Source organism: Talpa occidentalis, unplaced genomic scaffold (assembly GCF_014898055.3).
Source record: "Talpa occidentalis isolate TD23 unplaced genomic scaffold, MPIMG_talOcc4v2.1 talOcc4.11, whole genome shotgun sequence".
NCBI classification, from domain to species: Eukaryota; Metazoa; Chordata; class Mammalia; order Eulipotyphla; family Talpidae; genus Talpa; species Talpa occidentalis.
In genome coordinates, this window is record NW_023601104.1 from 31141022 (window position 1) to 31159716 (window position 18695).

At 49.2% G+C, this 18695-nt stretch overlaps 1 protein-coding gene across 1 annotated transcript in view; it reads right to left on the reverse strand.

Moving 5' to 3' along the window:
- MEGF11 (multiple EGF like domains 11) overlaps positions 1-18695 on the reverse strand; it is a 330203-nt gene that overhangs the window by 46232 nt on the left and 265276 nt on the right. Inside the window, exons 8-10 of the mRNA XM_037502751.2 lie at positions 18535-18671; positions 13995-14207; positions 6512-6686 (exon numbers count right to left, since the gene is read on the reverse strand). Of these exons, the coding sequence (XP_037358648.2) occupies positions 6512-6686; positions 13995-14207; positions 18535-18671 (525 nt within the window). The remainder of the gene's footprint in view (positions 1-6511; positions 6687-13994; positions 14208-18534; positions 18672-18695) is intronic.

Here is an 18695-nt window from a genome sequence, read left to right on the forward strand (position 1 = left end):
CAGACAGGGCTTCAAAAAATTGCAGCATAAATAGATGAGCCCTTTAAGGTAATAGAAATTCTGTCATGCAGGGGAGAAATATAGTCCCTGAATCCCAGGGGAGGGGACACGGGGCCCCTGCCCCGCCTCCCATGATCCCCATCCCCATTACAGCCATAGCTGGAAGGGAACATCTGAGCTGAGGAATGACCAGAGGGCCCATTATCTGGCAGCCACATGGGCTCCATGTGGGGAGAGAGCTTCTGGGAGAGGGTCTGGGAAATCAAGTCTTTGCAGTTCAGCAGTGACCTCACAGGCTGGTCCCTGCAGGTGTCACGGTGGCAGCAATTAGTCCAAGAGCAGTAGAGGAGGCTCCGCCAAGCTGGCCGCCTCAGTGAGCCTTCATTAAGAAAAGCCGGCCAGGGGAGGAGCATGGAGGTCAAGAAACCCGCCCGTGCTCTCGTGACGGCAAAGACTATTCTCAGTTCTGTGGTCATCCTGGGGAACTCAGGAGCCCTTGACAACCTGCAGCGACCAGCCCTCAGCAATCCAGGAGGAAGCTTCAACTGTTTTCTTCCTCTTGTCCTCATTTCCACCTGTACCACCAATAGGGCACTCACGAAGGCAGCTATGCCCACCACTATACCACCAAGGCTCAACAGGGCACTCAGGCCAGGACAAGTCAGCCTATGATGGGGAGTAAATAACAATAGTGGTAAATAACAATAGCAGCATCAGAGACAATAGTGATAATCAGGGCCTCCCTGGTGGGGCAAGAAGTTAAGCACAGCACTCTGAAGCTATCCGCAGCCTCTGCAGCGCAAATTTGATCCCCGGCTGGCTAGAGAGCGACCCACATGGCGCAGCAGACCTCTTCTGCCTTGCCCTCTGCTCCCCTCAGCAGTGTATTTCAGTCAGTCTGACTGTTCTGTTCCCCACTCTGTCTCTGATGAATCCTCTCACCCCCCCCCCCGCACCTCTGGCGTGTACCTCAGCTCTTGTATGCATAAAATAAAAATCTTAAAAAAATGATAATCATAGCTAACATCTGCTGCATCTGTTGAATGATTACTAATATTCCAGGCATTCTAAGTATTTTCTACGCACTGATTCATTTAATCAGCCCAATAATCTGATGGGAGTTATTATTATGATTCCCCTTTCATATATGAGGAAACAGGCACACACAGATGCACACAGAGGTCATGTCTTGTCCCAGATCACACAGCTAATAAAAGCAAATCGGGACTGAAGGGGAATCTGGCTCAAGTCTTTGTGTAACCACTACCCAGTGTTGCATGAGGTAGAAGCTCAAACCATTTGCCCATAGAATGCAGAGATGATGTTGGGGGGCAGTTGCTCACTCCAGTCTCACTGCAGTTGTCTGTTTGTCCAAACTGTAGAGAAGCCAATAGATAGATTCAAGACCCAGCCATGCTGGAAAAGCCCCTTGAGAAGTGCCAAGAATTTCCTTTTTATGAAGGTGAGTTCTGGAAATTTCTGGGTATTCTTCTGGAGCTTATGGGTATTGCTCCTTCCAACAATTTCATTCATTTAAAGAGAGTGTACTAAGCAAGATGTTTACAAGATGGTAGGCATGGGAGGTGGTGGCGGTAGGAGATGCAGGGTTGGAGGCAATACACTCTGACTTATGAGCCATTGCTATGGGAAGAGAAGAGATGGAAAGCTTAATTCTGAAAAAAGGAGTATTCAGGGAAGGCTTCATGGAAGAGGTAGCTTTTGATCTTTGCCGGAAAGACTGAGATAAGGACAGTGGGGAGGCATTCTGTAAGATAGGAAAGCTTGAAAAAAATACAGTAAAGGCCCCAAAGCAGACACTGTGTCAGCAGGGAAGTGAGTAATGTGTGGCCACTGCACAGGTCTGCAATAATACTTAGCAACAGAAGTTAGGGTGGGCTAACTAGTTTTGAGGGCAGGCTACAAAGGAATGTGGTTTCAGCTTTATTCAGAGGATAACAAGAAGCTACAGAGAGAGGTGATGTGACTCCATTCTCCAAGAGTACTAATAGCTTTACTTAGTGCCCTTACCATCCAGATGGATACAAGAAATGGCCCTACTTCCTGGCTCACCCCTCACATGGATACTCCCAGGACTCTGCAAGCCTGACCCCTCTGTCATGTGACCCCTCTCTCTGCCCTCTTCCATTCCATTCACCCCAGTGTTCTCACTGAAGAGCCTGCTTCCCAAAGAAGCGCACCCCAAGAAGATCCTGGGGACTGCAACGTGCTGAAGCAATGCCCCTCCCCAATTTAAAAACTCTCCTTTGAATTACCGGCTCCCACACCATTGTTCTATTGGCCAGAGAATCTCATTCCCATTTTACAGACCAGAAGTACAAGCCCCCACGTTTAGCAGAACCAGAGCAAGCAACTCGATTTCTTGCTTTGTTTTCAGGTCTCTTCCCCCCACTCGGTAGCCCCAATGCAATTCAGCACTGCACGCCTCAAGTGATTCCATAACTGCTGCCAAGCTAAGATGTAAAATGCCCAGACTCACTTCTCACCTCCATCCCTATCTATTTTTCCAAATATCAACAGTCATGTCCGCCCCACAATGTCTCCTGGCCTTTCAGAGTGACCCACAGGAGTTTGGGTGGTGCTGCCTGGAACTGCAGCTATGCATGTTCCTGGTTCTGCTCCAGCAGAACCCAGCAGGGTATATAGTTCATCCTGGGGTGGGGGCAGTGCTGGGCTTTAGAGAGTTAATCTTAACCTACTACTCTCATAGTTCACCAGAAACCACTACCATTTTACTGGGTGTCTACTACGTTCCCAGCACTGAACTATGAAGTTTCTTATTCCCTGGCAAAGTGTCCTCTTCATAGATGAGGAAATTCAGGCTTACGCAAGACAAGTGACTTGGTACCAGTAGGCAGGGTGGAGATTGGAAGACCAGGATTTGAATTCAGATTTACGGGGTTCCATGGTAACCTGTCCACCAAAGATCATCAATTAACAGAGACTGCAGTGCCTCCCACCACTACTGGCTATGTAGTCCTGGGTAAGTCACTTTTCCTGAACTTTAGCTCCTTATTCACAAATTGGGGACATGAAAGTGCACTTCCTTGGAAAGAGTACAGATGTTGCTGCTATTGTGAATATGATTGCTGCTGTGCATAAGCTCTTTACGGCTGGAGGGTGTTGATTAGACTTCCCATACCCCTATTTCTTCACATGTCCTTGGTAGAGTAAATACCCAGTGTCCTGGGAAGAAAGGAGAAAAGAGTGTGAGAGTTACATGCTTAGAATGCCAGGTAGGACTTGCTTCTGCTCTGTATCCTTGTGCCCTCAGAGGGTCGGGGCTACCTGGCTGGAGTAGTCACATCATTGGGCTCCCAGCGCTGGTTCTGTACTACCCCATCAACACTCCTCACACTATGTTCAGCCTGAGATCATTCTCAGCCCTGAAAGACTCTGCTTTCATAAAGCTCTCCCCACATCCTCCCTAAAGTGCCCTTGGCAGAGAGACCTCTGGTGGGAGCAGACAGCTGAGGATGTGGCCCCAGCCCATTACCATGTTGACTCATAATAGGCAGGACTGATGTGACTCCTATTTTACAGATAAGGAAACTGAGGTCCAGCAAATTGAAGTCACATGTCCAATGTTACCGGGCCTAGATCAAGACCTCCAAAGAAAAGAGCTCTTTTAATTAGTCTCTAGTTAATTGCCCATCCTGAAAAATCTTTCAAGGAAAAAGGCAGGTTCATAAATTCACAAACCAACCAACAAATAAAAGCATGGCTAATTATTACTGACCACAGGACATTTGGGGGAGGGTCTCAACCAAGTCTGCTCTTCTGATTACCCTGATCCCCCACTCTTATCAGAGCCAGTTAATTGCAGCAAGTCACATTCATTCAGAAGCTAGAGTAAGAGCAAACTTAACGACTTCCCCCTGGGAGCCAGGGCATGCAAGGAGTCATGCTAGATGAGAACAATGGGCTGTTCTGTAATCACCTTTCTGCTCAACACCCAACAGTGCTCCAGAAGAGCCTTTCCAGGTATAATGAGGCTGGGCAGGAGAAGATGGATGGGAATTCACAAGGGCTCACCAGGGCAGCTTGGTTCACAATCTGTCTTAGCCCCAAGTTTGAGGCAGGCAGGACTCCACAGGGAGATGATTTCTACAGCACCAAGTCTGCCCAAGTTCAAGGGCAGGAAGTTGTTTGCATCCCAGATGGGAGGGAGAGAGGCAGTGACGTGGACCCCAGGCTGTTGGAGCCCAGGCCTGGTGGCTGTGGGCACAGAGACACTAGCCTCCCTAGGTCTTCGCACAGCTCGTTTCCCCTTCTGGGGAGCAGTGTCTAGGTAGGAAGTTGGGGGACAAGGCGAAGCAAGGAGGAGGAACTCTGAGCAGACCCGTAGACAAATTACATAATCAGACTATGATAACCACCATGAACTTCCACCTTTGCTCACCCTGCCCCACCGATGCTTGGGCACACACACACTCACACTCCTTGTTTTTACTTTCCTTCATTTCCTGACTTTGCTTATCGAGTCCACATAGTAGGCCATCTTAGAAATCACCTCATCCTTCCACTCGTCATTTACATGTACAGGAACTGGGCCCCTTAGAGAGGAAGCCACTTGCCCAGGTCATAGAACTGCCCCGGGAGCCAACCTGAGCTGGGTGGGGATCCCCTACCATAGTCTGATGTGGGCAGTTCACATCTGCCTCGGTCACCTGATCACTGGGTTAGGTGAGATTTTTACTTCCAAATGACTCTTCTCTCCTATGCAAATGCCAAGCCTAGGGCACTTCATTTTTTTTCTATGAAAATTATGGACAAAGCTCACAGCAGTAAAGGTAAATTAGGAAAACGGCAGAAGGAATAGACTTTCTTTACCTTTTCAAGATGCCATTGCAGTTCATTTTCACTCAGTTTTATCTGCACTGGCGCAGTGCAGAGATAGCTAAACTGTTTTGCTCTGCAGACCAGGGGCAACCTCCCACTTAACACAGTGTCCCCAGGCAAGCCCTCACCCCCATATTATGACAAGAACTTCCTTGCAGAGCAGGGGCCTCCACCCCGGCAGCATGTTGGCCTCAGCCATACACCCCCAGACCATATATACGGGTTCTAGCATGTGTTAGTAAGGCTTCCAATGTGATGCTCATGGATAGTCGAGATGGAGTACCACAGCTGCACAGCCCCTTCCTACCCAGAGTGAGGACCGCCCCACACCAACCTGCAGCAGCAGCTCACAGCTTGTTACAGAGGCAGAACCTTGGGTCCCACCCCAGATCTACTGGATCAGAACCTGCCCTTTATTTAATAAAATGATTCCCAAGTTCTCTAAAGTCAGAAGCGCCACAACACAGTACTTTATATATCCCATCACTACACCTCACAGCAACTTGCAAGGCCTGTGGTCCACAGATGAGGAAACTGAGCCTGAAAGAGGTTAACTCATGGCTCAAGGTCCACAGTTGGTGAGCTGCACAGCCGGGGTGGAGCCAGGTTCCAAAGGCTACTCTCTCTACCGCACAAACCACTTCCATTATGCAAAAAGTATGACCATGGAGGTGGGGAGCCATAGTGTTTGGATCTTTGGCCCTCCCCTGGGCGGGACCCCCTCTACCTTTGACAGGTTTCCACTTCCAATGTCAAGTTCCCTGGAATCAAACCTCATAAAGACCAGCATAATTCATGAGGAAATACAAATAGTAAACAAACACGTGGGAAAAGGTTCATTCTCCCTAGTAATCAGAGAAATGCAAATTAGAGCAACATTGAGGGACCATTTTCTACCTATGTAATTAGCAAAAATTTAAAAAAAAAAAAAGAAAGAATGTTAGCAAAGTTGTTTTGAAATAGGTACATTCACACACGGCTGGTGGCAGTGTGGATTTATAGGTGAGGAAAGTAATATGGCAACATCCATCCAGAGCCATAGATACATTATGCCCACTGCCCCTGGGAATTCACCCTAAGGAAACAATTCAGTGGGGTTGGGGTACCTCCGCTTGCAGGAAGATGCTCATTGCAACATTTGCTGTGAACACTGGAAACAATATTCAGCAGCAAGGGAATGGCTGAGTAAACTGGGGGTTCATCAGCTCCTGCAGTTTATGTGGCCATTTAAAATGATAATTAAGAAACCTGAGCAGCAAATGGGGTGAAAGAAAGCAGAATGCAAAACTGTAGCTGTATACCTTGGTTATTATGATGTAAAAATACTGTGTGCTTAAGGATGGGGACAGGGAGGAGCCAGGCACAAAAGACAAGGGGGGGGTGTATTTCAGGGTGAGGGAACAATGTAAGGACCCCTCATCCTCCTACTGCTTTTACAATTGCCAGTCCCAGCAGGATTGGCCCTCTGAGAACAGTCTTGGGGGCCCTCCCTTCACAGGTTGTCTCTGAAGAGGACGCAGAGACAGTTCCATTCTTTATCCCTGGCTGCAGGGCCACACTCCCCTCTCCTACCCCCATGGGAGAGGAGCTGGACCCTATTTTGTGTGGGAATGAGGGGCAGGGAGGCTATGGGAGTTCCCTCCCATCTTACCATGAAGCCGGGGGCACAGGTGCAGCCCCCCGTGATGCTGTGGCAGTCGCCGCCATTCTGACAGGTGCAAGGCAGTTGGCAGCCCTCACCATAGTAGCCAGCAGGGCAGGACTCGTTGCAGTGGGGGCCAGACCAGCCTGGCTGGCAGGTGCAGGCTCCAGTTACCGGGTGGCAGCTGAGCAGAGAGAAGAGAGTCTGGTCAGGCATTTGGCTGTGTCCCACCCTCTGCCCACCCCAAATCTGGTCTGCCCACCCCAAATCAGGGTACAGGATCAAAGGGCCTCTGAGGTTAAACTGGCCCAAGAAACTGAGGCTTGTGGTGGTTACCTAACGCCTTACACACAGCCACAAAGTAGCGCAGTCAGATGGCCTGACTCTCAAACAAGGGTTCTTTATAAAACAAATACACAGACAAAAGCAGAGGGCAGCCTGTGTAGCCCCTTGTTTTATGGACCATGAGGTCCAGAGCTTCACCCTCTCCTCACTCAAGGTGGATGCCTAGTGTGGGGGCAGGCACAAGAAGCTAGTAGTGAGACCCAATGGCTCTGCATATTGGAAGTACTCAGCAAACATTTGTAGAGTTAAAATGCAAGGCAGATGTGGCTTCTCCTCTCTGGCAAAGTCTGCTTTGGAGGGGACACCCTCCATCTGTGCTTCGTGAGGGCTCTTTAATAATGACAAGCTCTTCTCCACCCCTGATCTTTGCAGGCCAGAGAAAGGACCACTTGTCTGGAGGCAGGGTTTGTCTGACATGGCCTCTAGAATGTGGGGCACCCTCTGGATGGCAGAGGTCTCTGATGGAACCTATTTGTGATCATTCATGATCAGAAGGGACATCGGGAGTGGAGACCATGTGCTTCTCAGAGCTTCTGCATAATTAATCAAGAGTCCCAGCTGCTGTGTCTGAAATCTATCAGTACATCTGCTCAGAGGCTGCCCTCCCCATGGGCTGTTTCCAGCCAGAGCACAGCATGGTATTAAGGTTGGCACATTCTTGAAGATCTGGGACTCCTTTATGGGTGACTTTAAAGACTTCTCCTCTTGCTTAACTTTCTTAAACTGTGCTGCACAAGAGAATTGGTGATGGTTCATGGGTGATATAGTGACAGGAGAACTGTGGAGACTACAATGATGTAAGGAAAAAATAAAAGGAGGGGAAAGGCTTTATTTCAACACTTCAATTAAAAAAAAATCTTTCCTACCAAACTTGGTGTTCTACCTCAGAAAACAAATGAACAAAACTGTGCTTTAGTTTAAGCCTCTTCCACCAGCCTCCCATTCTTCTCTCTCTCCTTCAGAAGGGTCAGACCTGCATTGTGGTCTGCTGTTCTCTCAGCATCCCCAGCCCCCCTCCATGACAGCCATTCCCCTAGTAAATCTCCACAATTGACCTCTATTTTGGGGACGTGTAGACTAACATTCCAGACAAGGTGCTGGATGGCAGAGACAAGCCTCTCAGCTTTCCCGTGTCCCCTGCTTCCCTGTTTCACAGTACTGCCCAGGGGACATGGTCCCGAGTTGCATGCTCAAGGCTGGCAGGATTTGCCAGGGTACAAGTCTTGGTTCTACTAAGTTCCACAAGGACGTGGACTTTGTCTTCCGGGGTCCTTAGTGGCTCCCCAGCACCTGGCTCATATTCACTGCCCGATTAAATACTTAGGGATGAACAGTACTTTCACTCGGTGTACTGATTTTCCATGTCTGTGGCCTTGTTTGTCATCTATCTCCCTCACCGGGTGGCAGCTCCATGGGGAAGGGCCCTTCGTCCAGCAAGCTCACCTCTGTGCTGCACCCCGGGGCCCAAAAGAGCCCATGGCACACTGGGGGTTCTCAGTACATATTTGGCCAATGAATTAATGAACAAACTAATTGTGTGGAGCCCAGCCAAACTGAATCTATTTTGGGAGCTCTGATTTTCTTATGGAAAATGAGGGATGGACAGGAGCAGACAGTTCCTGAATAGTAAGTGCAAGTAGCTAATCATCATTTGGGAAAATATTTAGGCTCATTAATCATCAAGTCAAACTAATAACTGAATACCACTTTTCCTCTATCAAAACAGTAAGGATTTTAAAAAAGGGACGACACTCAATGCTGGTGAAGTTTTCTGGAAAACAATTTGGGGCTATATATCAGGAGTTGTAAAAATATTCAGACCCGTTGGTCTCATAATTCCATTTCTAAGAATCTATCCTAAAGAAATAATCATAGTTGTGGAGAAAGATTTATGCACAGAGATGTTCCCTGAAGCATTATTTATAACAGAGGGAAATGGAAGCAATTTAAATAATAATAAATAATATGTGACCAGGCTATTAAAGCAGCAGGCACTCTATACACGTATTTCTAATCTTCAAATAAGCCGGTGAGTTAGGCAGTAGAGGCTCTATTTCACAGACAGCACTTGGAGGTTATGTGACTTGCCCAAGGTCATACAGCTAGGCCAGTAGGAGATGGGATTCTAAGCTATTCTGTCCACCGCCTCATGCAGCCTCTGAGAACAGGGCACTGGTTGAATGAATCAGGACAAATGAAGGAATACTAGAGTAATATTCAAATGTGTTCCAAACTACTTAATGATATAAGACTAAATGAAACAAGCAAATTGTAAACAAGGTCAAAATCTAAAATTAGAAAAAAAAGACAGAGATATATAGATACAGATGTGCATGAAGAATGAACCAATTACAATGAAATGACTTTTGTGTTCACCCTTGGGTTGAATAATTATGAGTGATTCTAAGTTTTTCTTTAAATTTCTATGTATTCTCTAAGTTCCCCCAAGCTGATCAGCTATTATACTTATACACAGATGCAGAGCAATAAAGATTATAATGATGTGAAAACGAAGAATGAGTTTGAGGGATGAGTGACTGAAAACTTCCTGGCCTCTGGGGTTCCAGAATAGATCCTTCCTGAGCCCCAAGCACTGTAAGGATAGACAGTGGCCTCACAGGTACCAGGGGTAGGGGGTTCCTGCTTGGTGGACCTCAGATAGTTGTGTGGCACTGCTCTCTGGTGCTCTGAGCGCAGCTCTTAGGCATGGACTTTCTGGGTGCCAACTTCCCAGGGACCTCCTTTGAGGTTCTGGTTTAGGGTTCGAGGGACTGATGCTGTCACCGTTGTGGAGACTGATGTGCGTGGACCCAGGGGGTAAGCCCCAGAGTTTCTAAAGCGTCTCAGTGACTCTCTGCTCTTCCCATCCACAGATTCTTGCATTACAGATACTGGTTCTGGCGGGAACACCACCCTGCGAGTCCACTACCAGGAAGCTCACCAGCATGGGTTTCTAGTATCCTTTCTAACCACCCCCCACCTCCCTGCAGTGTTGTGCCTCAGCTGCTAGCCTTTGGCTGCTTAGAGGTATGCACTGGTGCTGATTTGACTTTATACTCTGAGAACCAGAAAGCTCAAGACCAAATCTGAAATCTTTTCTTTCTCCTTTCATGTCTTAAAAGTTCTATTTTAGGGCTTCCCTGGTGGCGCAGTGGATTGAGCGCAGAGCTGTGAAGCTGTCTGCCGGCCTCTGCAGTGCCGGTTCAATTCCCGGCCGGCCAGGGAGAAACCCACATGGCGCGGCAGACCTCCCCTGCCTCTCCCGCTGCTCCCCTCAGCAGTGTACTTTGGTCTACCTACTTGTTCTGTTCCCCACTCTGTCTCTGGTGAATCCTCTCACCTCCCAAACCGCTGGCCTGTACCCCAGTTCTTGTATGCATAAATAAATAAATCTTTAAAAAAAAGTTCTATTTTAAAAAACGAGCATTCCATTTTCATAGTTTGATTACTTGTCATATACTGTAAAATCTCCCAAATCCTCTGAAAAGAGGGTGGGGAGTGACTGCTGACTGAGCAACCATGACTGAGAACTGTAAGCAAGAAGCTGCCACAGCCGCCTTCCCCAAGTGTTCCCTGCTTCCAACTCTTCTCCCCAGGTGGCATAAGCCATTTCCTGGGGTCACCTGGCAGGCACTCGACTGCTGGTTAGGCTCAGGCAAAAGTCACAGTGCTGGTGTTTAGGCTGGTAGGGTTTGTTTAGTTCTCCCAGGACCCCTCCCCCTTATTTTCTCCAGACATAGATTAATCACAAGTTAATAGGAGCCGAAAGCTGAACAATATAGGAGTCTTTTCGGGGGGGATTTCTCTGCCTTTCTGTCGGCTGCTCTGAGATTTCTATCAATGCTGCATCTGTTGGCTAAATCAAATCTTTCAAAGGTAATACATGATCATGCTGCTGGAATTTGTCTATGACAATCCAATTGTGGCGGGGACCCATAAGAGAACTGACCCCGATGCTTCTTTCTCAAGGTTATTCCTTTAGGAGGGAGGGTGGTTTCTTTGTATGTGCTACAAAGAGAGTGGGATGTTGGGGAATCTCACTGGCTACTTTTTCCTTCTATGGGGCATATGAATTTGACCTCTTTGAAGCTGCCTCTCCAAAAGTGCAAAACCAGAGAGAGGCTAGGGTGAATGAGGTCTGGCTTTCTTTGGATGGGGATTGGGAGTATTTTGTGTCCCAGCAGAGATGCTCAGGTATTGCAAGCCCTCTTTTTAGGGCTCTGCTGTAAGCTCTTGCAGAAGTTGGAGTGGGGGGTAGGAATGAGGCTAGGCTCCTGGGGAATCCATGCTCTACCTCTTGGAGAGTTGGGTGGAAGTTTCATTTTCAAGGACCACAAGGGAAGTTCTCCCACATTGGGCTGATGAAAGTGATGGGCAGATTAGGAAACAGACATAGAGAGAGGACAGGTATCAGGACACAGCTCAGAGAGAGACTGAGACCAGAACTCAGGGGCCCCAGGTGCCACCCAGTTCCTGCAGCTTAACTGAGTGGGATTAGGCGTTGTGGGAGCGCTCTCTTTCCCAAGAGGTTTCTAAAGGGACACGAACTCAGGGGAAGAGAGTTGTGACCTGGATCCAATCAGAGTTAGGGTGCTGTTGTCTGTGCCCAAGAGAACAAAGTCAAGTGTATTGCAAGATACAAGAGCCCAGAGGATCTCAACCTTGGGTAATTTGGCTCCCCACTCCCCGCCTGCTCCAGGAAATACTTTTAGTTGTCAGAACATGGGGGCAGGGTGTTGCTAGTGACATCCAGTGGGTAGAGGCCGGGGATACAGATTGATGTGATAAAGCACCCACAGCAGCCCCCGCAATGAAGAATTACCCAGCCTCAAAGGTCAGTAGTGGTGAAGTTGAGAAACCAAGCATTAGACTGAACAAAAACTGAGTGTGGGGGGCTCAGTCACTGGGGCAGTGTGCCAAGAGAAGGGCGGAAAATTAAACAAAAAAAGGCAGACATCAACTCAGGAGCAGAAGTACCTGAAGAAATGGACTGTTCAAGGTGAACTCAGTGATTCTTTTTACTGAAGGCCTACTCTGTGCCAGGTGCAGTGCAACACCGAGGCCACAGGGATGCACAAGTGGGGACATCTCTGCCCTGAGGAGGCTGCTGTGACAAGGCTCCCTGTGAGGAGCCCAGCACAGGAGGAGCGCGGAACCCCCCTCTCCTAAGAACAGCTATGCCTCCCAATCCCTGAAACATGACACGCATTAAAGACAGTAAAGCAAATAATCATCAATATTGGATGTGCTGAGATTAGCGACGGAGAAGAGGGAGTCCTTCCAGATTAATAATGCATCGAGGACTCCTTCAGAGGAAGAATAAATTATGCAGGGCACGGCTGCTCAGGCACGGGAGGAAAACAATAGCTCTTTAATTTGAGGGTTGGTTGGATCTCAGTGGAAGGGACTCTCCCTGCCTTGAAACTCAGCAGCAGCCTTGCTTCCTATCCCTGAGTGGGTCCTCCCTTGGTTTCCCAGCAGGGGTGGGAATCCTGGGACTGTCCCCCATCCATGGAAGAGGTTGAAGCATCGGTCCTGTCTCCTGACCAGCCATGTAGGAGTTCCATGTTTACGCCTTGGAGTGTTCACCTGGCCCTCCAGAACCAGCCCAGAGGCCACCTCCTCCAGGAAGCCTTCCAAGATCAGAATAGCAATCTTCTGTAGTGCTTTCTAGACACAACCCTGAGTTACAGTTATTTGGTCACATGTTGGGACCCAGCATGCACAGCCACATAGATTTTGCCAATTCTAAGCTGCACTTTCTCCCATATTTTCACATCTCTGACATTGGGTGTGCTATACAATTAGTGATCCATCATGATTCAGTTGATGGCATTTTCCTTTTTAAAAAGCCTATACAATAAAGTTGTGCTTCACTTCAGGTGGTGTGTTGTCTTTGGAGAATGTGGTAACAGGTGCCCAGTGTGTGTGACTGCTCCAGGCCTGATCCTGAGGGCTGACTGACTTGTGGGTTCTCAGTATTCACTGAATGAGTAACAGAGAAACTGGGTGCTCAGGTCATGTAAAGGACAGTTCTGTGACTCCATGGCAGTCTCCATCCCAACTCTCTGTGCTGGTGGGCATCACCTCACAGTCACTCAGCTGTAGGGACTGAGGACCGAGGACCATTCCATCTAAGCCATAAAACTTGCTAAGATACAGCTGCTTGCAGTGGACAGTGATTTTATGGAGACTCAAACTCTGGAAACGAAGAGGGGCTGAGGCCAAATCATGACTGCCCCAGTGCCAGGGCTGTAGAGCCGAGTTCTCTTTGGCTGGCAATCAGCAGCAGGCCCACTGCCCAGAGTGGGCCTAGTCCTCCTGAACTAGCCAGTCCTCCTGAACTATTGTGCGGCCTCATGGGAAAGGGAGACTCCCCATCACTCCCCCACCCAGATAGAGGTGTACAACCAAAGGGCAGTGGAGGCATTTATCTGGGGCTCATTCCTTACCAGAGGGTGGGGCCAGCTGGTGCAGGATGCAGGAAGCTGGAAGTGAAGGGAGCCCAGGGCTCTGGTTTCTCTGCTTTCCCCATTTAGCCTCCTCTGGAAGCAGGCATGGGGCCAGCTTCAGACCAGGTGTTCCCAAATCCCAAGGACATAGGGTACAGGGAGAGCTGACCCCAAGCCAAGCACCTGCCCTCTTTCCTCCCTGTTCCTTGACCCTAGCCAGAGCCCACAGGGACAGCTTCTGCAGGCCCCAGGGTGAGTCATACTGATTTATAAGGTCCCTTCTAGAACTGACCTCCTGTGGTTCAAGCCCCTATTCTCCCTTGGTGGACTTATCTCTGGGTTTCTGACGGTTAGGGAGGGCTTGGTAGGGTGCAGAGTACCTAGAGAGGAAATGTTCTCCAGGATAGTGCCCTCAGAGCCTGGGGCACCCCCACCCTGCTTCCAAGGGTCACCAAGCCCCCTCCTTGCTCCCATGGGTGGCCTCTCAGGTTGGCCTATTTCCAGCACCCGGTGACTTGGGTTGTGGTCCTGCTGGCCTTCTTTACCTCAAAGTGATTAGCAAAGGTGATGGTGAGGTCACAACTCTTTCTCCACTCTGTCTGGATGGCCAGAGGTGGGGTCTGTGCCCTGGAAAGTCCCCTTCTCACCAGCACCCACCCTGCCCCATCTCTGGGCTCACCCATACCCGCTCCTACCTGATGGTGTTGTCGGGGTCACAAGGGCAGGGTGAGGAGCAGCCTGGGCCGTGCAGGCCCTCAGGGCACAGTCGTTCCTGGCAGCTGGGGCCCTTGTAGCCAGGCTCACACTCGCAGGCGCCGGTGGTGGGTGAGCACTGGCCCCCATTGTGGCAGTCACAGCGTTGTGAGCACTGGAAGCCGAAGGTCCCAAAGGGGCATTCCTCTTGACACCTGCAGGACAGCAGAGCGGGGCTGAGGCTGTGGAGGCCCCTCACCTGCCCTTCCAGATGCATTCAGCACATGCTGCTGCTCTACCTGGGCTGGTGTGCTCCACCCGCCTCGCAGCCTCCTTTCCCCTGCCGGCTCCTCTCCCAGGAAGTGGCCTGGACTCATCACCCCAGCCAGCTCCCCCTTCATGCTTTCCTGCTTTCCTGAGATCCCTAGCCAAGTTTGTACCACCATATTTCATAGTCTAGGCCTTGTGTTTCTTTCCCCCTTCATATTTGATTATAGCAAAACGTAATATTTCCCAATTTTAAATGTTCATTGACATTAACTACATTCACTCAGTTGTGCAACCATCCCCACCACCCACTTCCAGAAGAACCTTTTCCTCTTCTCAGACCGACTCTCCACACCCATTAAACACTAAATCTTCTGTTTTAAAAATATATTTTAACATCTCTGAAATCAGTCTTATAACTGATGGCAGGTCATAATTATTAGTTTTCTCATTTTCAGTGTCTAACATAATGACGCATGTTAGACTTGATGAAATGTGGTCATTTCTTTTCTACTCATTGTCTGTTTTTTCGTCTTTGGGGCAGATACATAGGTAGTCACCCTGGCCATACAGGGAGCTGTGTCTCCTCTCCCAGTGGGGAATTCCCAAGTAGAAGCGTGTCCTCACTCATCAGACTGGGGAATCCCCTGGTCAGGGGCTGCTTCTCTCTTTCTTGGCCTGGGAGTCCCCTCGATTCAGCAGCTGAGCCTCTGCCATCAGCTTGTGAACCCCATAGAAGGACTAGGTCTCCCTCATGCCTTCGTGGCTGGTACTCAGAGCTCCCAGCATAAAGATAATTGTTCAATTTCATGGACAGCTTCTGGTCTTTCTGTGGCCAGTAGCCCCTGGACATGCCTGGCACCCCACCCCAGCCCAGGGCTATTTCTCAAGGACAAGCACATTCATTGTGAAGAAACTGAACTCAGACAAGTTAAGGGGTGAACTTGGGGGCATAAAGGGTAAAGAGATGGGTAACTCCAAACGGCAATGGCCCCTGGACTGGGGGTTTGGATTATCTGTGTTTGCACACTGTTTCAGTGGCGCCAGAGAGTGGAGAGCGGCCTCGCCGTGCTGACATCTGCTTCCTCCCCATCAAATGGGATGGTAATAACCCTCCCCCGGTTGTTTAAAGAGTAAATAAGACTGTGTGTAATGTCAGCACAGGAGAGGGCCTTGTAAGATGTACTATGATTATTCTCTTGCTAATACTGTTTTCTGTAGTTCTCATAACAGAGTCTTTCTGATCTTTTGCCTCAGAGTCTACCAAGTGTTTTCGTTGTCATATTTTCCCATTTTCTAGATTTCTTCTGTCTTCTGCAATAATTGGGAGGTAGAAGTGGGAGGCGGTAGTAAAATACCTTTAAAAAAATCAGCCCTAGCATCTTTATTAAATGTTGGGGAGTCTTCAGTTGGAATCAGTGTTCTCCACAGACAGGACGGGGAGGCTCTGTGTTGGCGTGATCTCAGCTGCCCATCTGTGGGTGAGCAGCCCACCCCCCAGTGATGTGCCAAGGCCAGCCCGAGGGTGCCTAGGAATAAAAGCAGCCCGTGTGGGGCATGAGCTTCGGCAACTGTATTGGGGTGTCTCTGTCTTTGCTCTGTCATTGTTGTCTTGCATCCACAATGACGGGAAGTGGAGGAGGGTAACTGTGGCCTGGCCTTGAGGGCCAGGAAGATGCCACTCACTCTCCTCAGTGCCAGCAGCTCCCCGCTGCTCAGGCCCAAAGCCTGCCCCCAACTCCCCAAGCAGCAGGCATTCTCGTTGCCCTCCCTTGGAGTTGAGGAAGCTGAGATGCAGCAGGTGAGGTTCATACAGTCACAAGAGGCCGAGATAACCTCAGAGCATCTTCCTGCAAATCTTGCTACATTTTATCAACCTGAGGTCTTGTGAAAGGTAAATAACAGAAAAGAGAGGGAGCAAGGAAGGGATGTCTGGAAAAGAAATGGGAGGAGGGTGGAGGAAGGGACCTGAGGCGGAAGGGAGGACACAGGGCACCGAAGAGGGGGAAGGTCACTATCTGAACTGCCTGACCCTGTTCAGCCTCAGAATTTCCCCCAAAGTCGCTGAGCTTGGCTCTTCTGGGACGCCTCAGATGTTAGGCGAAGGAGTGCAAGCTGGAGACGCGTGACTCTTCCTCCCTTTCACTGGAACATTCCAGTGAAATGGAATGTTCCCATCCACAGGTCGGCAGGCCCTGTACCCTAATGAAGGGTGCTTCCCTTTCCTTCCATATTTATGAAGTGACTGACTCCTTAGCCCCAGAAAAAGAATCTGCAGATGAAATATTGACAACCTAATCCATTTACATAATCAGCCTCGTTTTTTTTTTCCTACTCACAATTTAAACAACTTATTTATTTAGAGATCAAGCAACGACTGTTAATGAATTTTACACAAAGCACGCTAATAACGGGGCCTGTGGAACAGAAGGGTAATCACAGCAGGAATTAGTTTTCTACTTAAACATCCTTCCTTTGCAACATATCAATCTAATGTGTCCGATATTACCATTAACAACCAGATACATTGCTCAATTAAATTACAAAATGAGCTGCAAAGCCCTCGTTACGTTTCGTGTTTAATTTGCATTGGATTCTGCCTATCCGGGGAGGCCTACATTATTATACCCACTCAACTTTAATATGCTTGCGATGATTTGGGGTGGGTTAATGCAGCTGTCACCTACAAAATTAATGGAGGTAATTTTACAAAATATTAAACACCAGGCAGCCCGTTTAGGGGGGAAACCCAAATGCTACCCAATCTTCTTCCTATTGAACTCGCTGTAGTGATTAGCAAAGCTTGCTGGAGGGCCCTGAGGCTTTGAGGATTTTTCTGAGACCCACAATCATGAGTCAGGCCCCAACAAGGAGGAGGATTAGGATTATTTCCCCATTTGCGACATTTTGACAGTGACAGTCAAGAGTCAGCAAGGTAGGACGGCATCCAGCTAGATGGAGCCTGGGACCTGCTCTTCTCCAACAAGTGGGCTGTATTCCTGTTCATGTGAAAGTGGACCCAAATGAAGAGCTCCTGTTCTGGTCCTGGGGTCTCTGGTTCCGGTCCTGCTGGCTCATCCTGTGGATTTCTTTATTGCAGGAGATGGTGAGGATGGGAAGGGGGTCAGCTCTTCCTTCCGCTGAGTCCCCAGAAACCCAGTCTCTGACAGATGTCAGGGAGGGATGGCACCCCAGATTCTACATGGATGAACACTCACATAGATGAACACTGGCTCACAAAAAGATCCCATCTGGCCTAAAAGACTCTGGATGAGAGGGAAGCACGCCCAAGACTAGCAATGGAAAATCTCTTTTCTGGGCCTCACTAAGGATTTGGAGCTGACTCCAGGGGGAGTTGGAGCAGCTTCACTCTGCTGGTCCCAGCAGGAAGGACTTATCAAGGTTGTTTCACCCTCGATCTCTGTTCCTCGATCTTAAGTTCCTTGGGCAGGGGAGGCAGGGGGATGACTAACAAATGTTCCTTGACATCTTGTCAGGACAGAGTAACAAAATCCAGAGCCTGAGTTGCAGAGGGTGAGAGCCCCCTCTACAGCCCTTTCCTCTGCTGAAGGCAGATGTGGTTGAGAGTGGGGTGAGCATAGGCTAGGCCAGGGTCTGTGGGCAGAATGTCTTTGTCCAGCTTTGAATTCACTCACCATCAGTGAGCTGGTTGTTCCTCCCACTTCCACGATACCTAGCCTTTCACCAGGGCCTCCGTCTTCCTTCCAATGTGTCAAAAGGGCACATTGGTCATTCCTCAGTTATGTGTTTTGAGGCTTATCCACTCTGCCAGGCTGGTTTGGTTCCAGGACCCTGGAGCCCTTGTGCAGTCTGCTCTCAGGCCAGAGGCCTTTAAAGGATGCATAGTGGTGTATCTTTTTGACTGAACTCAAATAAGGAATAAAAATCCACTTCTAGAAGAAATCGTGCTAATGTACCAGCTCATTTTACACTCTCAGCTTCTTTGGATGACCTTTGCCTCCCTCTGGAGGGCAGAAGCCAGAATGGGTGGTAGGTCCTCAACTCCTTCCTGAGCTAAGTCGATGCAAGTTCAGGGTTCAGATCACCGGGCTCAGGGAGGGCTATGTTCTTTAGGCCCAGGGCCAGGAAAGCTGAATTGCTGGATCTCCCTGGCAGGAGGACCCAGAGCGCTTTCTGAGAAAGGGAGGGGAAAGCTGGCCCTTCCTTGGACTGGCATACCTTAGTAGTCCCTGCAAGGCTGCTATGAACACGAGCAACATGAACAGCAAGGACAACGGTCAGCACCATCCTTACCTGTCCCCCATGTAGCCAGCTGTGCAGTGGCACTGCCCAGTCACGTGATCACACTGCCCTCCATGGTGGCAAGGACAGTCCTGGCTGCAGTTCTGGCCGAATGTCCCTGGTGGACAGGGCTGGGCACACACTGCTCCCTGCAACAGAGGAGGGCAGATACA